The 21,650-nt window shown below is 38.5% G+C and overlaps 1 protein-coding gene across 2 annotated transcripts in view; it reads right to left on the bottom strand.

Annotated features, from left to right (window-relative positions):
• The window catches only part of LOC126298532 (DNA polymerase zeta catalytic subunit), a 214,151-nt gene that overhangs the window by 87,534 nt on the left and 104,967 nt on the right, over window positions 1–21,650 (bottom strand). For both annotated transcript variants that reach the window (XM_049989893.1, XM_049989894.1), the window contains exons 14-15: window positions 19,831–20,013; window positions 16,683–16,842 (exon numbers count right to left, since the gene is read on the bottom strand). In XM_049989893.1, coding sequence (XP_049845850.1) covers window positions 16,683–16,842; window positions 19,831–20,013 — 343 coding nt within the window. The remainder of the gene's footprint in view (window positions 1–16,682; window positions 16,843–19,830; window positions 20,014–21,650) is intronic.

Here is a 21,650-nt window from a genome sequence, read left to right as displayed (position 1 = left end):
TCGTCAGAAAAGCTGGAGAGGCCTTCCATTCAGCTTTCCGGAATGTCTTTCGCCCCCTGCCACACCTAAAGACGACCTCCCACTCTACCAGGGGTGAGGGGTCAGCCTCACTGTCGGCAGTATTCCGGGCAGCCATAGCCGTAGTCTGATCAGGGGATGCATGGGCGAGCTGGCCGTCCCTGACAAACCCCTGTCCGGCCCCCCACAGTGATGCCCATTGGCAACAGCCTCAGGCTGTGTGACCGAAGTCAACACTGCCTGAAGCTAGGAGCGAAGGGATGTCAACTCAGCCCGCATCCGAACACAGCAGTCGCAGTCCCACACACATTTTCTGAAAACTGCATTAGTATTGTAAACAATCCAAACATAGAGCTGACAGCTGGCTGAAACTTGAAGCAGAAAGTTGTGAGATATTTAGCAATTTGTGGAATGTATATCAAAAAGACAGATTAGATGCCATAGGTGGGGATGTGTTCATTGCAGGTGACAAAAATATTGCCTCTATACAGGTTGAATTTGAGTGTGACAGGAAAGTTATCTGGTCATGTACAATTAGTCTAGGTGAAATTAAGTTAATTGTTGGACGTTTTTACTCACCACTTGATTCTGCTGTGATGGTTTTAGAGTCACTGTAAGAAAGAGTATGGTCAGAAGTGCAGAAACGCCCAGATCATGCAACATTAGTTGGATGCAACTTTAACCTACCAAGTACAGACTGGGACGTTTATGGTGTCATTGTAGGGGGAACAGTCAGTCTTGTAAAATTATTTTTAACACAATTTCTGAAAGCTGTCTTGCACAGCTAGTTCGACAGCCCACATCCAATGGAAATATTTTAGACCTTGTAGTTATGAACAGTCTGACATAATCAATGACATCAGTATAGAGACAGGGATTAGTGACCATGATGTCATCATAGTAACTTTGGTTACTAAAGTTAATAAATCAGTCAAGAAGGCTAGAAGAGTATTTCTGTTATAAAGGGCGGATAGGCAGTTGTTAGCATCCTACTTAGACAATGAACTGACATTTAGTTCCAATATGATAGTCACAGGAATTATGGGCAAAGTTTAAACAGATTGTAAATTATACTCTGGAGAATTATATGACACATATTAATGACAGAAAAGAGTCACCATGGTGTAACAATGAAATTTGAAAAATGCTGGGGAAGCGAAGGCTGTTGCATTCTTGGTTCAAAAGAGAATGCGCAAATGATGACAGGTGAAAGTTAATAGAAATTCATGTATCTATAAAAAGACCTATGTGTGAAGCTTACAACAACACCACCATCATAGCTCATCAAAAGATCTCGCCAAGAACCCAAGAAAATTCTGGTCCTACATAAAACTGTTACGTGGTTTTAAGGCTTCTATTCAGTCAGTCATTGACCAGGCTGGTGTAGCAGTAGGCGATACCTAAAGTTAAGCCAAAGTTTTAAATTCACATTTAAGAAATTGTCTGCACATGAGACTTGTACAAACATACCATCATTTGAGCATTACACAGACTCCGGTATATAAAATAATCATCACCGGCATAGAGAAACAACTGAAACAATTGAAAGCAAATAAGTCATCAGGTCCAAACGGAATCCCAATACAGTTTTACAAAGAGTACCCTACATCGTTTGCACCTTACTTAGCTTGCATTTATCACCAATCTCTTGCCCAGAGCAAAGTCCCAAGTGGGAAGAGCACAAGTGACTCTTAAAAGACCTGCAAAACTACAGACAAATGTCCTTAACATTGGTTTGCTGCAGTTTCCTTGAACATATTCTCAGTTCAAATACAATAAATTTCCTTGAGAGGGCAAAGCTTCTGTCTACAAATCAACATAATTTTAGAAAGCACACCTGTATGAAAGTTGGCTTGCCCGTTTCTCACAACATATCTTGTGGACTATGGATAGAGGCCTACATGTGGATTTCATATTCCTCGATTTCAGCAAAGTCCAGTACGTTGTCCTTGATGGTGAGTGTCCATCAGAGATGAGGTTATTGTGAGGACCACCCCTGGGAAGTGTGATAGGACCATTTTATTTTCTATATACATAAATGATCTGGTGTACAGGGCAAGCAGTAGTCTGTTGCCGTTTGCTGGTGATGCTCTGGTGTACATGAAAGTGTCATCAATGAGAGACTGTTGGAGGATGCAACATGATTTAGACAAAATTTTTAGATTGTGCAATAAATGGCAGCTATTTCTAAATATAGAAAAATGTAAGTTAATGCAGATGAGTAGGAAAAACAAACTCATAATGTTGAGCTATAGCATTAGTAGTGTGCTGCTTGGCAGTCATGTCGATTAAATATTGAGGTGTAATGTTGCAAATCATGGAATGAGCATGTAAGGACTCTAGTATTGGGAGAATTTAAGGAAAGTATGGTTCATCTGTAAAGGAGTGCGACTCACTGTTAAGCACTGTTCGAGTGTTTGAGATCTGCACCAGGTCAAATTAAAGGAAGACATCGAAGCAGTTCAGAAGTGGGCTGCAAGATTTGTTACTGGTAGGTTCATACAACATGCAAGTATTACAGAGATGCTTCGAGCACTCAGATGGGAATCACTAAAGGGAAGGTAACATTTTTTTTGAGTGTCACTACTGAGAAAATTTAGAGAACTAGCATTTGAGGTTGACTGCAGAACAGTTCTACTGCTGGCAACATACAAGATACGATTAGAGAGATTAGGGCTGGTACGGAGACATATAGTCATTTTTCCCTCACTCTATTTGCGAGTGGAACAGGAAAGGGAATGACTAGTAGGGGTACAGGGTAACCTCCACTGTGGACTGTACAGTGGCTTGATGAGTATGTATATAGATCTAGATCTAGATGTAGATGCATACAGCAACAGGAGAAAAAGTATGTAATCACTCTCAATTTGAAAAAGACACCATATATTCCATCCTGCACATCTAGAGGTACTAAACCAATGAAAAGTGTGGCACATGGTGAGTAAATTGTAACTAGGGTGGAAACTTCAAACTTTTTAGGTGCCCAAATGGATGAAAATTTGAACTTTGGAATCCTAAAACAACTTAGTTCAGCCACATTTGGACTTCAAATCATTGTAAATATTCGGGAGAGACAAATCAATAAGTGGACATAATTTGCATATTTTCATTCATAATGTGCCATATGGAATATTGTTCTGCGGTAACTCAGCTTTAAAAAGGAAGTGATCATTGCTCAAAAATGTGCTGTCAGAATAATACATGGTGATGACATGTGATCATCTTGTAGACATCTACTTAGGGAGATATGCATTTTTAGTATTTCTCCAAAATACATTTATTCCTTCAAGAAATTTTTTGTAGGTAATCCAGTGCAGTTCAAAAGGAAAAATGATGTACATAATCACAATACCAGAAGACTAAATGACATTCATTACTCCACATTAATGTTGCCTTTAGGACCAAAAGAAGGTGCACAATGCTGTCACCAAAATTTTTGATCAACGATATAAACTGTCTGACAGACAGCATAGTGATATTTGAAAACAAATTGAAAAAGTTTCTTCTTGGCAACTCTTTCTACTATCAGAATAATTTCTACTTTTGTAATTTGTGAATGTAAAATGACTCATTCCAAATCATTACCATTAATCGTACAAAGGATTGATGAAAAATGAAACCAACTTATTGTAGCAGCATTAGCTTCTGCTGCCATGATTCAATAAACTTACTTTCCCTGATGGACTAACATGAGTTTGTGGATTCAGCGTTTTAGCATCTTTCTACTTTTGTGTTGTAGCCTGACACTAACAAGGCTGTGCACCAAAATAGGCACTAAGTTGATGACCAAGAATACATGTGAGAGAGAAAGAAGTAACTACAAGTAATGTGAGCCCAAAACAGGACTAATGAACAAAGATATACTCATCTTACAACACAACAAACAATCAAGGAAAGTTTCAAAATCAGAATCAAGTTCCATAAATAAGATGTAAGAATTGCATTAAAAAACTGATACCTGGAAGCTTTAGTAATCATATATGAATCACAGATTCAACAGCTGAACCAATATTTATTTCCTGTAGAGGTCCAATGGCCATCTCCACGTGAAGTGATAGCCGTGATCCCTGGAGTCGAGGCAGCTGAAAGCAGAATGATGTGCCCTACAAATAATATCATCTCCACCCTCCATATCTCAAGGAGTGGCAGGATATTATAAGTGGAGTGCAAGTTCTGTTTACCAGCTTGTACGGAATCAAGCCACATTAACGACAGTCAACCAAGAAGACTTCTTGTTGGTCAAATGATGATGCATGGAGACTGACGGAAGTGGAAGCTCATGACTTCTCAGCCTGTCTTGTACTGGAGCTCTCAGAGATGCTACATTTACATCTACATTTAAATACATATCTGTAAGCCACTATATGGTGTATGGATGCTACATTTACATCTACATTTAAATACATATCTGCAAGCCACCATACGTGCATGGCAGGGGGTACCTCATCCTACTGCTAGTTATGCCTTTCCTGTTCCATTCACAAATCGATCTGGTGGGGACTGTAAATACTTGAGCAGTGCTCAAGAATGGGTCACACAAGTGTTTTGTATGTGTTCTCCTTTCTAGATGAGCTATCTTCTGATACATCAAAGTCGACCATCCACCTTCATTACAACTGATCTTATGTGCTCAATCCATTTCACATCACTTTGAAATGAACATTACAGAATTGTTTTTCCCATTATTCTGTGTTAACTTACATTTTGCCTTTTTTAAGAGCAAACTGCCACTCATAAGAAAAAGCTGAAATTCTACCCAAGTCAACTTGTATCCTCTTGTAGTCATTCAAAGGTGGCACTTTCCTGCACACTAAAACATCATCAACAAAACAATTACAGATCGCTACCCACACTATCTGACAGATCGTCTATAGTGGTTCTGACACACATTCCTGGGGCACTCCTGATGATACCTTTGTTTCTGATGAACACTCTTTTTACAGGACAATGTAATGGGTTATAACCCATTCTATATGCTTGAATGTTTTTCAACAGTGTCTTATGACACTGTGTCAAACAACTTTTGCAAATTTAGATATATGGAATCTGTCTGTTGCTCTTCACCAAAAAAAAAAAAAAAAAAAGTGTGCAAGACTAAGGACTAACTGAATTTTGCAAGAACGATACTTTTTAAAACCATGTTGGATCGTGGGCAGATGCTTTTCTTTCTCAAGGAAATTTAAGTCATTTGAACTTAGAATTTGTTTAAGAATTCTGAAGCAAACTGTTTGTGGGTTCATTCTTTTAGCATTCCTATAGATGGGAGTCACGCGTGCGATTTTAAAGCCACTTGCAACTTTTAACTGAGTGAGATATTTGAACAAATGCAAGTGAAATATGGGCCAAATGCCAAAGAGTACTTTCTGTAAAGGCCAATTCATTTCCATCTGGACCTGGCAACCTACTAGTTTTCAACTCTTTCGAATCCTTTTTAACACCAGGGATGCCAATTTGTATGTTCTCTATTGGGAGTTTGTGTGTCTGTCAAACAGTGGTATTTCCACATAATTCTCCCCTGCTAACAATTTTTAAAACATGAAATTTAGATTTCATCTTGCCTTTTGCTCTCTTCTATTGTCACATGTGACTGACCTATGAGTGACTGGATATAAACCTGCAGCCCACTTTGGTATTTTAATTAGGACCACAATTTTCTAGGATTCTTGGGAAGCTCTTTCACTAAGGTATGGTGGTGGAAGTTGTCGTAGACTTCATGCATCAATCTTTTAATAGACATATGAATTTCTACTAATTTGTACATTATTTTTTGAAACCATAGTTGTAGAATCTCTGTTTTCTCAACATTTTCCAAAATTTATTATAAACCATGATGGGTCTTTCCTGCCCTTAACAGACTTACTTGACACATACTTCTCCCCGAGTGTGATTCACAATCAGGTTCAGATTTGACTACAGTTGTGTATTGTGTATTAAACTGGGGACCTAGGAACATAGGAGAGGCTTTGTCCTGCCGTAGCCCTAAGTGGTTCACAACCCCACAACAGGCCACAGCAGTCCACTCATCCCACCATCGTCCCACACCGAACCCAGGGTTATTGTGCAGTTTGGCCCCCAGTGCAGTGGACAGCCCCCCACTCCCCCTCCCCCCCCCACTCCCCTCCCCCCCCCCACTCCCCCCTTACCCCCAGGAACATCTCACACCAGATGAGTGTAACCCCAAATTTGTGTGGTAGAGTAATTATGGTGTATGCATACGTGGAGAAAGTGTTTGAGCAGCAGTCGCTGACATAGTGTAGCTGAGGCAGAATAAGGGGAACCAGACTGCATTCGCCGAGGCAGATGGAAAACCACCTTAAAAGCCATCCACAGGCTGGCCGGCACACTGGACCTCGACACTAATCTGCCGGGCACCAGCACACCTTCCAGTTCGGGAAGCAGCGCATTAGACAGAGTGGCTAGCTGGGTGGGCTTGCGTGTAATTACTCTAAGTCTATCATGTTGAAACTAACTTACGTCCATGCATTATCTAAGTGGGATGCTAACAACTGCTTATCTGGTCTTTCTAACCTAAAAACTCTCCTAACCTTCTTGTTCTATTCATTAGCTTTAGCTATCATTATGGCTATGATTACATTGTGATTGCTAATCCCTGACACTGTCAATAAGGTCAGACCTGTTTATAGTTATGAGGTCTAAAATATTTTCATTGCATGTGGGTCATTGCATTAATTGTTCATGACAGTTTTTGGATAAAGCATTCAGAACTTCTTCACAAGGCTGTATGTACCACTTGCAATGATTCCACAGATATCTCAATTCTATAATCAGTAGGCTAACATTGGTTCCAACTGATACTGTAAGATCAGGGTACATTTGCACTATTGAGTGTAGACATTCTTTGAATGATTTTACAATTGTTACAGCAATGAATTCATCTATGCCAGTTTAGCATTTCCAGATAACTTTGCAATCATACTCAATTTCAACCACGATAGACATCATATTTCTGCCAACTGCAAATGAACACTCCCCCTTCTATAATGTCTAAGCTGTCTTTTTGATATACTTTCCTTGTCTCACTTAACATTTCAAAGATTTCCACTATGGGTTTCTTATAGCTCTTGGTTTTAAGTATAATTTGGGTCCAACAGATTTTTTGGAAGACAGCAAATTCAGTAAACTTGTTATAATTACTTTGGCAATTTACTGTTAAAATCTTGACATTCAAACTGTTTCTTCTTCATAATCGCTCTGCTTTTGCTCTCTGTGTACTGACTGGTGGGCGTTCATCAGAGGACCTTAAATTATCACTTGGTCTTAAAAAAAAAAAGCAGCCCATGTGCACTCCACATGTACTCTGCTGTCCAAGTAACTGCTGCTTCTGTATGGTGCACCACTGACCTACCTAATGGGCCCCTCGTCGCAGCCCTACTGTGAACCAAGATTTTAGTTTCCCAACTTTACATCTTTATCAGGTACTTTCTCATGAATCTTGCTGATTCCAGTTCTTCCCTGTGGGGAAGTCACCAGAGAAAATGACAGGCTAGCTATTGATATTACAAATCTTTTGGGTGATCCCTCTGAACATCATTATGAAATGAAGGACAGGAACCAATTTATGCTACCAGCTATAATGGGATTCCTCTTCTCTTCTCATTTATGACATAGACATTTACAATCAAATGGATTGGTAGAGATGTGGCCAGTAGTACCTGTGTCTGGTTCTGTCTAGAATATTCACGAATTGTGTTTGGTCACATGTTGGATCAGTGTGCAAATTATTCAGGAAAAACTAGCTCTGGATGAATTGGAATGGCAAGCAACCATTTCTGTCCCACTGGATCACAGTTCCTCTTATACAGTTCTCTGTTTATTAATTAGACTTCTCCTTTGGTTAGTTTCTCTTTCTTCAAGGCCTCTTTGGGTTACAATAGTGCTGGATCTTCCCTCTGTTCAGCAGCAATGTTGTTTAATGCAGCAGTGACAGATTTCATCCATGCTTCTGTGTTCAGCCACAGGATTCCTTTAAGGGCACTCAGTATCCTTGTGTTTACATACCTTTCTGTATATCAATGTGAAGTTGTACACCTGAAGCCTAAGTGTTCATCTAACTGCATTACCCAGCAGATTGATCAGGCCAATTAGCCAACATTGAGAACAGGGGTCCCTCATACCAGTGAATGGTTTGGCAAATAAATAGAGCTGGAAGGTTGGAACATGTTGATGGACCAAACAATTGTAAGTCACTCTTACTTGGATGTAGAGTAATTCATCTCATAATTTGAGAGTAGCCTGGAAGCATAAGATATCAACCTTTACACCAGCTTCCTGAACCTGCACTACAACTGCACCTATCCCACAACCATTAGCATTGGTGTGAAGTTTTGTCCCAGCATTCTCATCATACAATCACAGAACTGGAGAAGATATTAGCAGCTCCTTATGAACATGGAAGGACCTTCCTTGCACCTCTTTCCAGGAAAATTTGTTATCTCCCTGTAGTATTGCTTGCAATGGATGTGACTTGGTGCAGAAGTCCTTTGTGAATTTCTGGTAGTATGAGCACAGTGCGAGAAAACTTGTCACATCACGAACATGCTGAGGAGTCAAAAAAATCAGTGACTGCTCTTATTTTCTTTGAATTGGGGCAGATTCCATCACCATTAACTAGATGTTCCAAGACTTTTACTTCTTGAGCAATGAAGAGGCACTTTTTTGGATTCAGGCACAGACCTGCAGTCTGAAAAAACTTAAATACGGTTGTCAGGTGGCTCAGACATACTTCAAATGCCTTCAAAAAATGACAATGTCATCCAGACAGCAAAGACATGTTGGCCATCTAAGTTCTTGAAGCAGGCAGCCCATCATACGTTCGTAGGTGTCTGGAGGATTACACAGGAGGCCGTCAAAAGTTATGACGATAGTCTTTTCCCAGTCAGCCTGATCAACCATCATTTGCCTGTAGCTTTTATGCACGTCTGTAGTTAAGAAATACTTTCCTCCTCTCAAGCAGTCTATGGTGTCATCAATGCATGGCAATGGATAGATATCTTTTTTTCATGATTTTGTTCAGTTGGTAGCAGCTGTTGCATGAGTGTCATATGTCATCCTCCTACTTCATAGGGACCACAAAAGAGAGCCAAGGGCTCTCTGATGGTTCACTGATGTCATCCTGCAGTATCTTCTCCACTTCCTCCCAAATTAAGCGTAATTTAGCCAATGACGCACTACACAAGTGTTGGCTAATTAGTAGATGATCTCCAGTGTTGGTAAAGTGTTGTTGTAGCTGGTTGTTAAAGTGATTCACAGTTCCTCTTCACCAAATGGAATGCTTATGATTGTTGCTGGTATGTAGATTTCTTTTATGAGCCTGAGCAGCTTTCTGCAATCAACGAAAGCTTCAAATTTTAACACAGCATCTAAAGTGATGATGAACTTGTTTCACTGATGATATGGGACGCATCATCTTCAATGGGAAACAACTGAGCATAGCTTTCTCTGTTATGGTTGTTTGTTGGAATAGTTTGTCAATCTGAAGCTCTGATCTCCCACAGTCTATGGTCATCAATGAAGTACAACACTTAGCACTGAAAGCACATTTATCATGGATTCCAACGTAAAGACAGAACAGAATTCCGACCTGGATTAAGAGTGCTGTTATTTATACAAACACTGAATATTATGTAACATACAAACATAAGAAATTTTTAGATCCTTCTAAAATTATAAATACTACATAACAGATATTTGCTGACAATCCACAGCATGCCAGCCAGTGACACTAGCTGCTATTTTATATTGCATGCAGCACAGCTCATGGCAATATTCAGGAAATGAAGAGGCAGTCTGCTTTCGAAACCTTAGCACCTGCTGGTGGCCCCAATGCAATGTATTCAGCACAGAGATGTAAGTGATAATGACACTGTGTTCAATACAGTCTGTAGTAAGCACATCTCCAGTTTTCAAAGAGGTAAGAGGCAGACCCAGTAGTCTAGCATAAAGTGTGCACCTGGAAGCCAAGAGGTTGAGAGATTGAATCCTGGTCGAACTGCGGAAATTTTTAATTCTGTGTTTAACCTAGCCTTCACCTCTTAATGATGTGATGATTCACCAGGAATGATACATGCTTCAGATTCCATGTTCAACTGTAGGTTCCTTTCCCAAGCAATCTTACACTGGTATAGGTAAGAGACACACAAATTGCTGAAGTTGCATCCAATTGCAGGACTTGCAGCAGGCCATTGGACCACTCAAAATAATAATAACTGCTATTATTATTATTATTATTATTATTATTAAGAAGCCATCCCAGCATTTGCCTCAGGTGGTTTAGTTAAAAACAGATGCTTGCAAATTTGAATAGTACTATGACTACTGCACCCTTTTGCTCTGCCGGATGCTGGTACTTATTGGAGAGTCCGTTCCATTTCCAGAATTAACCCTAGGAAGCCTAAGGGGGGAGGGGGGTTAGTTGAACCCACAATTTTTTATGTCCCCTGCTTTTGCCCAAGTACCTTTCATACTACATATTCCCTTTGAGTTATTGTTTGTTGGCTATTTTATGAAACGTTAGTGTCAATATATTTTATAGAAAATTCCTGCTTTGAAAGAAAAAATAAACAAACTTATTATGGGTCCGACAACCCCCCCCCCCTCCCCCACCCTTAGGCTTCCATGCTATAGGAAATTTCCCTTAGTAGGATTTCGTATTTCTCATCTCTACAACAATGCAAGTTAGTTTCTTGTTGGTTGGTATTCTTGATATTCACAACAGTCAGTTTACTTTCATAGGAAGTGATTGTTAATGTCAGTCAGCTGTTATTTATCTTGTAAACTTGCAGTGAGTTAGTGCAGTTCCCTACTGTTCACACCCAGACTTAGAAATGACTAAAAGAATATGGGACTCATCTTTCGAAAGAGTTCTGAATGAAATTTTAGATGAAGATTCTGACTCGGGGAGTGAAAGAGAATATGAGGATGGTGTTATGGAGTATGTTTCAGATCAGGAAAGTGATGTGGATGTTAGAGAAGATGAAGATAGCACAGCTTCAGTCAGTGACCATCAGGATGTTATTGTGGGCAAGTCTGGAAGAAGGTACATAACCACACAGCCTAGAATTCCTCGGAGGTCTTTTGCTAATATAGTAAGAGGGCAGGCAGGAGTAACTCCAGCTGCTGTTTGCCATTCACCTGGAGAAGCCTTGAAGTTACTTCTCACACCTGACATCATGGATGTTATAGTAAAACATTCAAATGAAGAGGCAGTTACGTGAAATGTAACTTTGACTAATGAGAAAGAATTGTATGCCTTTATAGGAATCCTGATACTTATGGGGGCAAATAAGGAGAATTCTGTCAGTGTACATGATCTTTGGTCAGACCTAATGGGTCTGCCAGTTTACAAGGGTATTATAGCAAGAGAACATTTCAAGGAACTTATTGCAATCATAAGGTTTGATGACAAAAGTACCCACCAGCTAAGAAGGGAAGCCGACAAGTTCACAGCAATCCATGATGTTTTCAACAAAGTGAATGATATGTTCCCACTACTGTATAAACCAGAGGTCCACTTCACCATTGATGAGGTGCTCAGCTTGTTTAGAGGGCACTGCCCCTTCAAAGTATTTATGAAGGATAAACCAGGCAAATATGGCATCCTTATACGCATGATGTCCGATGCCCTTGGCAGATACATCTTGAATATGGAACCCTATGCAGGTAATGTTCAGAATTTGTCGAAAGAAGAATGGGGTTCAGCAGCTGTCATCAAATGTCTGGTAGCACCTGTGAAAAATACTACAGACTGATACTACACATTGAAGGATTTGGCGGAAGAGTTATACCAAGACTACAAAGTTACTACAGTAGGAACTCTCCAGTCAAACAGGAAGCATATTCCAGACATAATGAAGAACACATCAAATCGAGAGCTATATTCATCAATGTTCTTGTTCACAGACCCATCAACAGGTAGGCCTCCAGTAACTTTGGTGTCCTACATAGCAAAGACGAAACCAAGTAAAAACTTACTGATGTTGTCAACAACGCACCATGATAAAGGCACTGCTGGAGGAGAGAAGAACAAAACCAAGATAAATGCACATTATAATTCCACTAAAGGTGCAATTGATACCATTGATCAAATGGTGTGTATGTACACCTGCAAGAGGGGAACAAAGAGATGGCCTCTATCTGTATTTTACTCTCTCATTGACATCTGTGCTATCAATACAACCACCATATTCATCCAGCAACATCAAAATGGAATGAAAAGAAACACAACACATGGAAACTTTATCTTCTGCAGGCTGGGATGGAACTAGTGAAATTGCAGGTAGAAGAAAGAAGTGCCAATGCAAGAGGGTTATCTAACGAAATTTTTTAATCAATGGAGACTATTCTACAAAAGAAAATCAAAGAAGTGACAACAGAAGCATGTCAGCCTCCTGCAGGGAAAGGTCAGTGCCATATTTGTGTAAGAGAAGCTAAAACAAAGAAGCAGAAGTACAACAATCTAAGTAAACCAAAACAGTATTGTGGACAGTGTCATAAATGTGTGTAATACACATTCAGAAAAAATTGTGAAGTGTGTCTCTTGCCTTGAAGTTGAGGACTCAGAGTAGTCTATTGTATATGAACACATCTGTATTTTGTATTGTAATATGTCAATTTTTTTATTCACTCAATCCAATATTTATAACAATTAACAACATTTATAAACTGATGTCTTAGTTAAAATACATAAACCACTTTGAAAGTTGTGATTTTTTGTCAGTAAACTTATTTAATACCTGTGGGCTCGCCGAACCCCCCCCCCCCCCCCCCTTTCCCTTAGGCAACGAAGTTAGAAAAAGGCTTGGGCGTCCTAGGGTTAAGAAGCACTGATGCTGGGAAGAGAACCAGGTCAGCTGAGGAGCTGCTACTGTGTTAAAGAGTATGTCCAGAAATAGAAGACAGTATGTCTGTATATACAGTGAAACCTCTTTATAATGTTCCTCTATATAATGTTTTCCTCTATGTTACATCCGTTTTTTTCGGTCCCGACTAAAACCCCATATAAACAATGTTAAATTTTCCTCCTTACTATGTTTCCTCTATATTACAATTTCCTCCATATAACCCTGGTCAGTTATATACCTCTTTATAACATTTAAGTGACTGGATGTAGACGCATTGTTTTCCATTCTGTGGATTCACAGTTTACACCGGGTCAGAAAGCTTGTGCTTAGCGTGTTTCATATTACAGTGGTAGAACCTGGTCACGTGATATGTGACACACATTCTGCTTGCGATCTTTTTGGCGCCATTTCAGTCAATGCTTCGTATTCGTAGTGTGTTGTGTGAGTTGAGCAGCAAACAGTTTGTGTGTGTAGTGAGAATGTGTGTGTGTCTTCAATACAATTTTTTTTTAAGCTTTCATCAGTGGACATGAGTGAAAAGCGGAAGAACATTTCTCTGGGAGAGAAGGTTTCTGTTATTAAAAAAGTGGAGGCATCTCCTGGTGTGAGTCGCGTGGAGCTAGCGAAGCAATTTGAACTGACCCCCTCAACACTCAACACTATTATGAAAAACAGATCATCGATAATGGAAGGGTTTGAGAATTGTGGAAATTCGAAACATATTCATTTGAAACAATTGACTTATGATGAAATGGAGGAAGTTTTATTAACTTGGTTTCAGCACGCATGTCTCAGAGAATTTGATGCCAAAATGGGGAGTGCTGCAAGAAAAGTGCTGCTGTTTGTGGATAGATGTGCGCCACATCCACCAGACGTATCCTTTCTGAGAAATGTGAAAGTAATTTTCCTGCCACCCAACTGCACCAGCCATCTGCAACTTCTGGACTTGGGAATAATACACACCCTTAAGGTTAAATGTAGGAAAGCCCTTGTAAAAAAGGCCTTGAATTTGATGAACCAAAGAAAACCGGGAAGCCAGCAGAGCTCACAACTGAAGATGAATATTTTACAGCCAGTGAATTTAATTATGCACTTGTGGATGGAAGTCAGTGCTGAAACTATTAAAAACTGTTTCACAAAAGCGGGATTCTGTGAGAATGAGATGACAGCTCCTGTGAAAGATGTTGCAAGTGATTTGTAAGAGTTTCAGGAATTAATAGGCAGTGATTCTGTCACTTTTGAGGACTTTGTGTCTGTGGATGACAACATGGCAACCACAGGAGTACAAAGTATTGAGGAGCTGACTGCAGAGAGAAGCTTGGAGAATAATAGTGGTAGTGAAAGTGACAACTACAAGGAAGATGACCCTGTGCCCTCATATACTAAGGCAGCTGAAGCCTTTGAAACATTCAGGAGATATATGATGGCCCACAGACTTGAGGACAGAACAGTAGTTCAACTTGCTCATTTGGAACAAGAAATGATTGCCTTAGAGTCCAGGAGAAATAGAAAACAAACATGCTTGCTTGAATATTTAAAAAAATCATAGGTATGTGATTTTCAGATTGCATAGGTACCTAGAGTTTTGTGCAAATTTAAGTTCCATTTCATAATATAATTATAAAAGCAATTTTTTTGTAATTAATTCTTTTTTAATCTGCACTATTTACTGCATTTTTATGTAATATATTCAGTATATCATAAATATAGTTTGGCTCATATTCTATAATTGGGTCAACTGAAGAACGGGATACTACCTGTCAGCTTTAGACAATGATGTCATATCTTAAGAATCTGTTGTAACTTTTTACAGTACAAACTGATCCATTTACTTTTACCCATTCACCTACTGGGCCCTATGTTTTAATTACAAAACACTAATCATTTGATACATTGATCATTTGTAATGAATATCACATAATAGTGTTGTAAAAAATTTAAAATGTCATCTATGGCACCATTTGTCAAAGCTGATTAGTGGTATCCCGATCTTCAGTAATGACCTATAATTATTATTTGGAAGTCTTCCTCTTTATAGTGTTTTCCTTTATACAGTGTTCAGAATTTGTGATCCCTTGAAAAACATTATATAGAGGTTTCACTGTATTTGGTCGTTTGTTTTAATTTAGAGGTTGATGATAGTCATGTCAATGCAGACTGGCAAAAGCTGCTTACATGTTGGTTGACAGACAGCATACACTGAAAAGCCAAAGAAACTGGTACACCTGCCTAATATCGTGTAGGGCCTCTGTGAGCAAGCAGAAGTGCCACAACACGATGTGGCATGTACTTGACTAATGCCTGAAGTAGTGCTGGAGGGTACTGACACCATACATCCGTAAGAGTATGAGGGGAGTGGAGATCTCTGCTGAACAGCACTTTGCAAGGCATCCCAGATATGTTCAATAATGTTCATGTCTGTGGAGTCTGATGGCCAGCGGAAGTGTTTAAACTCAGAGGAGTGTTCCAGGAGCACTCTAGCAATTCTGGACATCTGGGTTGTGCATAGTCCTGTTGGAATTGCCCAAATCCATCAGAATGCACAATGGACATGAATTGATGCATGTGATCAGACAGGATGCTTAAATACGTGTCACCTGTCAGAGTCATATGTAGATGTATCAGGCATCTCATATCACTCTAACTGCACATGTCCCACACCATTACAGAGACTCCACCAGCTTGAACAGTCCCCTGCTGAGATGCAGGGTCCACGGATTCATGAGGTTGTCTCCATACCTGTACACGTCCATCTGCTCGGTAAAATATAAAATGAGACTTGTCTGACCAGGCAACATGTTTTCAGTCATCAACAGTCCAATGTCAGTGTTGACAGGCTCAGGAGAGGTGTAAAGCTTTATGTTGTGCAGTCATCCCAGGTACACGAGTGGGCCTTCGGCTCCGAAAGCCAATACTGATGATGTTTCATTGAATGGTTTGCACGCTGACACTTGCTGAAGGCCCAACATTCAAATCTGCAGCAATTTCTGTCATGTTGAACAATACTCTACAGTTGTCGTTAGTCTCGTTCTTGCAGGATCTTTTTCCAGCCACTGCAATGTTGGAGATTTGATGTTTTACGATGTTCCTGATATTACGGTACACTCATAAAATGGACTTATGGGAAAATCCCCACTTCATCGCTACCTCGGAGATAGAATGTTCCTTCACTCATGCACCGGCTATAACACCACATTAACACCACGTTGAAACACACTTAAATTTTGATAACCTGCCATTGTAACAGCAGTAACCAATCTAACAACTGTGTCAGACACTTGTTTTCTTGTATAGACATTGTCGACCGCAGCACCATAGTCTGCATGTTTACATATCTCTATATCTGAATATGCATGTCTATACCATTTTCTTTGGTGCTTCAGTGTATATACTCTCACAGGTCACTTTCTTCATAACTGCATACACCTTTTCAGTGATGATACTGAAGAACACAACACTGAGAGGAACGAGGAGCGGCAGATCTGATTTCATAGCAATCTCATTTGCATGGGTAAGAATCAAAAGTAAGGAACTCAGTTTTGGAGTTTTACAGGAGCTACTGGTATGTTTAAGGGATTATAGGGATGATTTCAATATTATCTAAACATGTTCCTTTTTTGGCAGGTACTAGCAAACAATACACAGTATACTACATTTATGAATTCGAAAGCAAGCGTGTTGAAGGACTGTAGAAATGTTACATAACAGAGATTTCTTTCTGTTGTGGCACTCAATACATGTATAATGCAATAATACAGCTATGTATGTTGTGAACTGTGAAAATGATATATGAGTATTTCATACCTTGTTTTTGTTGCTGACTGCTTCCTTCATTAGATCCATCACAGTCACTATAAACTACAGTGTAAAAGACTGCTTCTATTGGATCAGTAGTTGGATCTGGTTTCAAATCCCCTCTGGTTGTAATATGTACTTCCATTGCAATCAGTGTAAGGTTGTCACACTAGGAGGAAAATGTAATAAAAAACACACATGTAATATAGCTTGCTACTTACAGATTTTAAGTGCATCTTACATTACAAATAGGAATCTACAATAAACACAAAATTAAATGGAGGAGGTTTCGAGTTAAAAGTTCCACAATGACTTAGTATGGATTGAACAAAAGCTTGCATTTGGAAAAGATGGGAAGAAAATTAGCTGTGTCCTATTCTAAGAAACCTAACTTTGTATGACAGGACGAAGAACTGACCTCTGTCCTCCAGAATGTGAAACCAATATCTTATTCAACTGCTAATGCTTTACATCATGCATAAAAATGGTTTTATAAGATTTAATAAATATGATAAATTAGACATATCATTGTCCTGGGTAATATCTTTTTTTAGAGTAAAAGGTAATTTATTATTTTCTTCTCATATACAGAAGAGGAACTTATTTGCAGAGACTTCTACATGACCTCTTCTATAGGAGAACGAATTATTGCCCTGGCAGACAAGCAGATGATGCTGTTGAATGACTGCTGCTATAATTTGTTATAACCGACTGTGTTTACAACACTTAAAATGTGAATAATATAGGCCACATTTATCACCCACAATGAGCCAATAGTGGTAAAAAGTACTGTAAAAGACTGCCACACAACTTTCCACTAGTCAGGCATCTTTCACCCTTTATTGCCATTGCTTTGCTTTTGTATACCACTTAACATTCACTTAAAATTCGATTCTAGGTGGCACTGGTGAATCCAAAGTCAATACATGGGACAAAAAATTCTCCTTTTCATTCAGGCTATCTTTTTCTTTATGATGACGAAGCAAACCAAACTTAGCATACAATTTCCTATGGTTGAGGGCACAATTTAGATGATGGCATTGTGTTCCCACGTGTTATTCCTAATTTTGTTTACATTGTTTCCAGCCTCTACTGATTGTTTTTCTGCAGCTATACACATGACTCTTTATAAACATTTGTCTCGAAGTACATGAACTTTTCCTCTAATTTCAGATTTAACCCCTTCTTTCAATTATATATTTAATGATACTGGAGAAGAGCATACGATATGCTCACCTGCTGCACTATTAATGATAGCTACCTTGGCCATGACTTTGTATAATACATCATCTTCACACAAGTCATCAACATTGATTCAAGTCTGTATGCCTGATCTGTTTACTGCTTGCCATATTTGACTGTAATAATTATGAGTTTTGATTGCTGCACCTTCAAATTGCTGCAAGAATATTTATATAGCCCACTCTCTCATTTTCAGTGGTTATGAAATGGGTGACTGAATTACAGCTTGGCCATACTTCATTTGAAGATGATCAACATGAAGGATGTCCTAAAACAGCAGTCACAGAGTAAAACTTTGAGAATGTGCAAAATATGATATTACACGTAATTGACACTTAAAGGTGTATGTTACAGATGACAATAAAGACATATCAGAAGAAAGCGTGTAGTACATTTTACAAGTACAGTAGCTGCAAGAAAATGTTTAGCTACATGGAAACTACATTTGTTGAAAGCAAATGAGTAAATAAATTACTCATCAATACTGAGAGCTTTTTTTTCTTCAAAGACTACAACTGATTTTATGCACTGATTTATTACTCTGGATAAGATATGGGTTTCCAAAGCCATAAAAGAAACAAAACAGCATTCAAAGAACTGGGTGGCAGCTGGTCGACTTGCACCATAAATTGTGACATCAGATTGAATTTGCATGAAAAGAGGTCATTGTTTTGTGGGATGGCAATTACTATGCAAGTATTTCAGACCAACTGCATGAGAAGAAGAATTGTTTACAAAAGAAAACAATTATCTTCAATGAAGGCAAAGAAAGGTGCTTTGGCAGCAGTAAAAATGAGGAAATATTGGAACAATCAACCTATTTGCCAGACTTGGTTCCCTCTGAGTTCCACTAGTTCCCACAGTTAAGAAATACGAGGCTAGATAAGATGTTAAGTTGAAATTAAAAATCAGTGCAGCTGTAGATATGTGTTTCTCAGACTGTTCAGAATAATACATAAAGGACAGAATCTACTCAGTAGGAAGGGGGAGGGAGGGAGGAGGGTGTTAGACAATGCTCACTAACGATCAGGCGGAGACTGCAGTGAAAAATGTTGTCACTTTTGTCCTAAGAATTATAGTTTTTCACTACAAGGCTAAGAATTTTCACATTGCCATCATAATCTCACATTTTACAAATGAAATATCACGTGAAACCATCACTTAAGGGCTTCCTGATCCAGGTTTTCCAGTAGAAGACATCCTATTTATTCTGAGGTTGCTACAATACACATTGCTATCCTTTCATATGTGCAACTAACTGGTGAATATAGTTTATGGAGCTGTTAAACAATTTATTCTTTTACAAAATATTTCATCTTCCATGCTTGAATTTTCATTTATAAAGACATAAATCTACTCTTTGTCCACCTAAGAGAAAAGCATCTTATGCCCAATTAATATAACACTTAATTTCTGGATGTTTCTCCACACTTCTTTTTCAAGAAAAGTTTTCATGGTTTGTCATAAGCTCATGCTGACCTTCCAGTCTCATAAAACCTGTACTTTAGAAATGACATGTTAAATGATCACAGTAAATTTGTGATATAATGAAGAAAAATGCAAACAACATTTTGGAGCGAGTGAAGTGTTATACAATTTTCTTAGTGTGTTTTAATGTAATCACAGAAATACAACAAAGTAGGTATTTTTATGTCTGTCTCACTCTATCAAGAATGAATTTATGCATTCAGGATAGATATATGGAGCAACAGCAACACAATGGCATGAAAATTAAAAGAAGCAACTATGCTGAATTAGTACAGCCCGAAATTAAGAAAATGGAAAATTGTTGAGTAGTATTCTGTTCCCCATTTGAAATGGGCATCTGTGTTTATACAGCAAACACTTTATTCATAATAGCAAGTCAGATGACCATAGAAAGTCCTAAAAACAGGTGCTTTTTCAAAGCACTTACCTGTGCCACTGCTCGTACATCTTGTAAGTTTGCATAGGTCATTTCAAAACCACAAGAGCTGCTTGGGGTTATACCGACAATCTGTCCTGGTGATCTAGTTTCTGATGACAGTTTTGGTGATACTTCTTGTGTACCAATTGAAGTCTCTAGCAGCATTCTGTGGAGTGAAGGACTTTCACTATTCTGCAGGAAAAAGAATGAATTTTATTACTGCTGAAAATACGGATTTCCTGTTTTATAAAATTAAATAAGGACATCTGTTCAAAAATTAGCAATTTTATACTATATTTATCAATGCAACAGCTCTAAAATACTGAAAACTATGAGATGAAGTCATGTATTGTCATGTATGTCCAAGAATGTAAGTTAGACTGGCATTTAATGCTCTGTTTACATCAGTGTTGTTATAGATGATGTAACAGTTCAGTTTGGCTAAGGCTGAGAAGGAAATTGGTTGTGGGATCACTCCAGCATCCACCTAAAATGATTTAGGGGAATCACGATAAATACAAATGAGGAAGGCAGGATGGAGGTTTGAACCCTGCTTCTCTTCAACAGGAGCCTAGTGTCTTAATCACTGTCCCTCTTTGCTCAGTGAACTTCTGTGTGAGTGATTTTTAAATTATTTAATAATTTTCTCCTTTGCAGCTATTGTTAATTCCCTGGACTTTATAATAGAGATTACTTCCCTCTGACAAAAAGGAATGTGTGACATGTAGAAGATATTGTATCAAAATCTGAACTGGTGACTACAATGTAATACCATCATATGCAAAGTCTACATATATCTACTAGGTATCAAATATTTCAACAGGAAGTTAAATGCTTATCTTCCTCTTTTTGGATAACACTGATTCTGTATTTCACCTTATTTCCTTTAAACACAAAATGCAAGCAGTTTATGCCAGTGCTAGTCTGCAACACTAGAAAAAAGTCCATCATAGAAGCTAATACAAGATAATTAACAATTTGAGAAAAATTATTTCATTAAATGAATACGAAATGTCTGATACAAATGGCTTATTACTGCCTTTCTTTCACACAATCTCCTTATCAATTATTCAACTAGCTGATGTTAACACTTTCCCTGTATAATTTTAAGCTACCAGTGTTTTACGTGTCCACTCTTGAGGCGTAATACATATTTTTTACTTGCATATGTGCTATAATATATCTCTACCAATTAGAAACATTTTGTGAAGTCTACTACCCATTACAAGTTTCTTATGTATAATCTATAAATAACAATGTAGTATGGGTATACTTATGTAGTTGATTGGCATGTTAACACAAATTAAATGGTTTCATTACTTCAATATCCATTTCTAATCTGTAATGTTTCTCAACTTCCAATCCTCAAGAATACTCAAACTCCTGACAAGCAACCTAATATTATATAAGGTCATTATTATGGTAATTGGAAAAAAGTGACATAAATTTAAATACAGGGTGTTTAAGGAACATTTCGTTTCAAACATATCCTTAAGGTTATATTAATGAATAACTGCAACAGCACAAAAATTACTGTTTATTATTACTAGGTGACCTCATAGTAATTTACATGAATGGTTCAAACAAAACACCCCTTGCCTCAATAAGTGCTGCACACCTTCGTATCAATGCCTATCCAACTCTGGAGAGCACATCAGGATTCTGTCAGATTTGGTTCAATGCATCAGTAACTCAGGCTATAAGCTAAAGCATAGTGGCAGTTGAAGTAAAGTATATCATACTCTTGACAAGTCCCCCAAAAAGTAATAAAGGGGCATCAAGTAAAGTGAATGCACTGACCATGTGATAGGTCCTCCTCATCCTATTCA

This window comes from Schistocerca gregaria, chromosome X, assembly GCF_023897955.1.
Source record: "Schistocerca gregaria isolate iqSchGreg1 chromosome X, iqSchGreg1.2, whole genome shotgun sequence".
In the NCBI taxonomy this organism is placed as follows: domain Eukaryota; kingdom Metazoa; phylum Arthropoda; class Insecta; order Orthoptera; family Acrididae; genus Schistocerca; species Schistocerca gregaria.
Note: the sequence above shows the minus strand (reverse complement) of the source record. Positions and strands in the feature narration are given on the sequence as shown.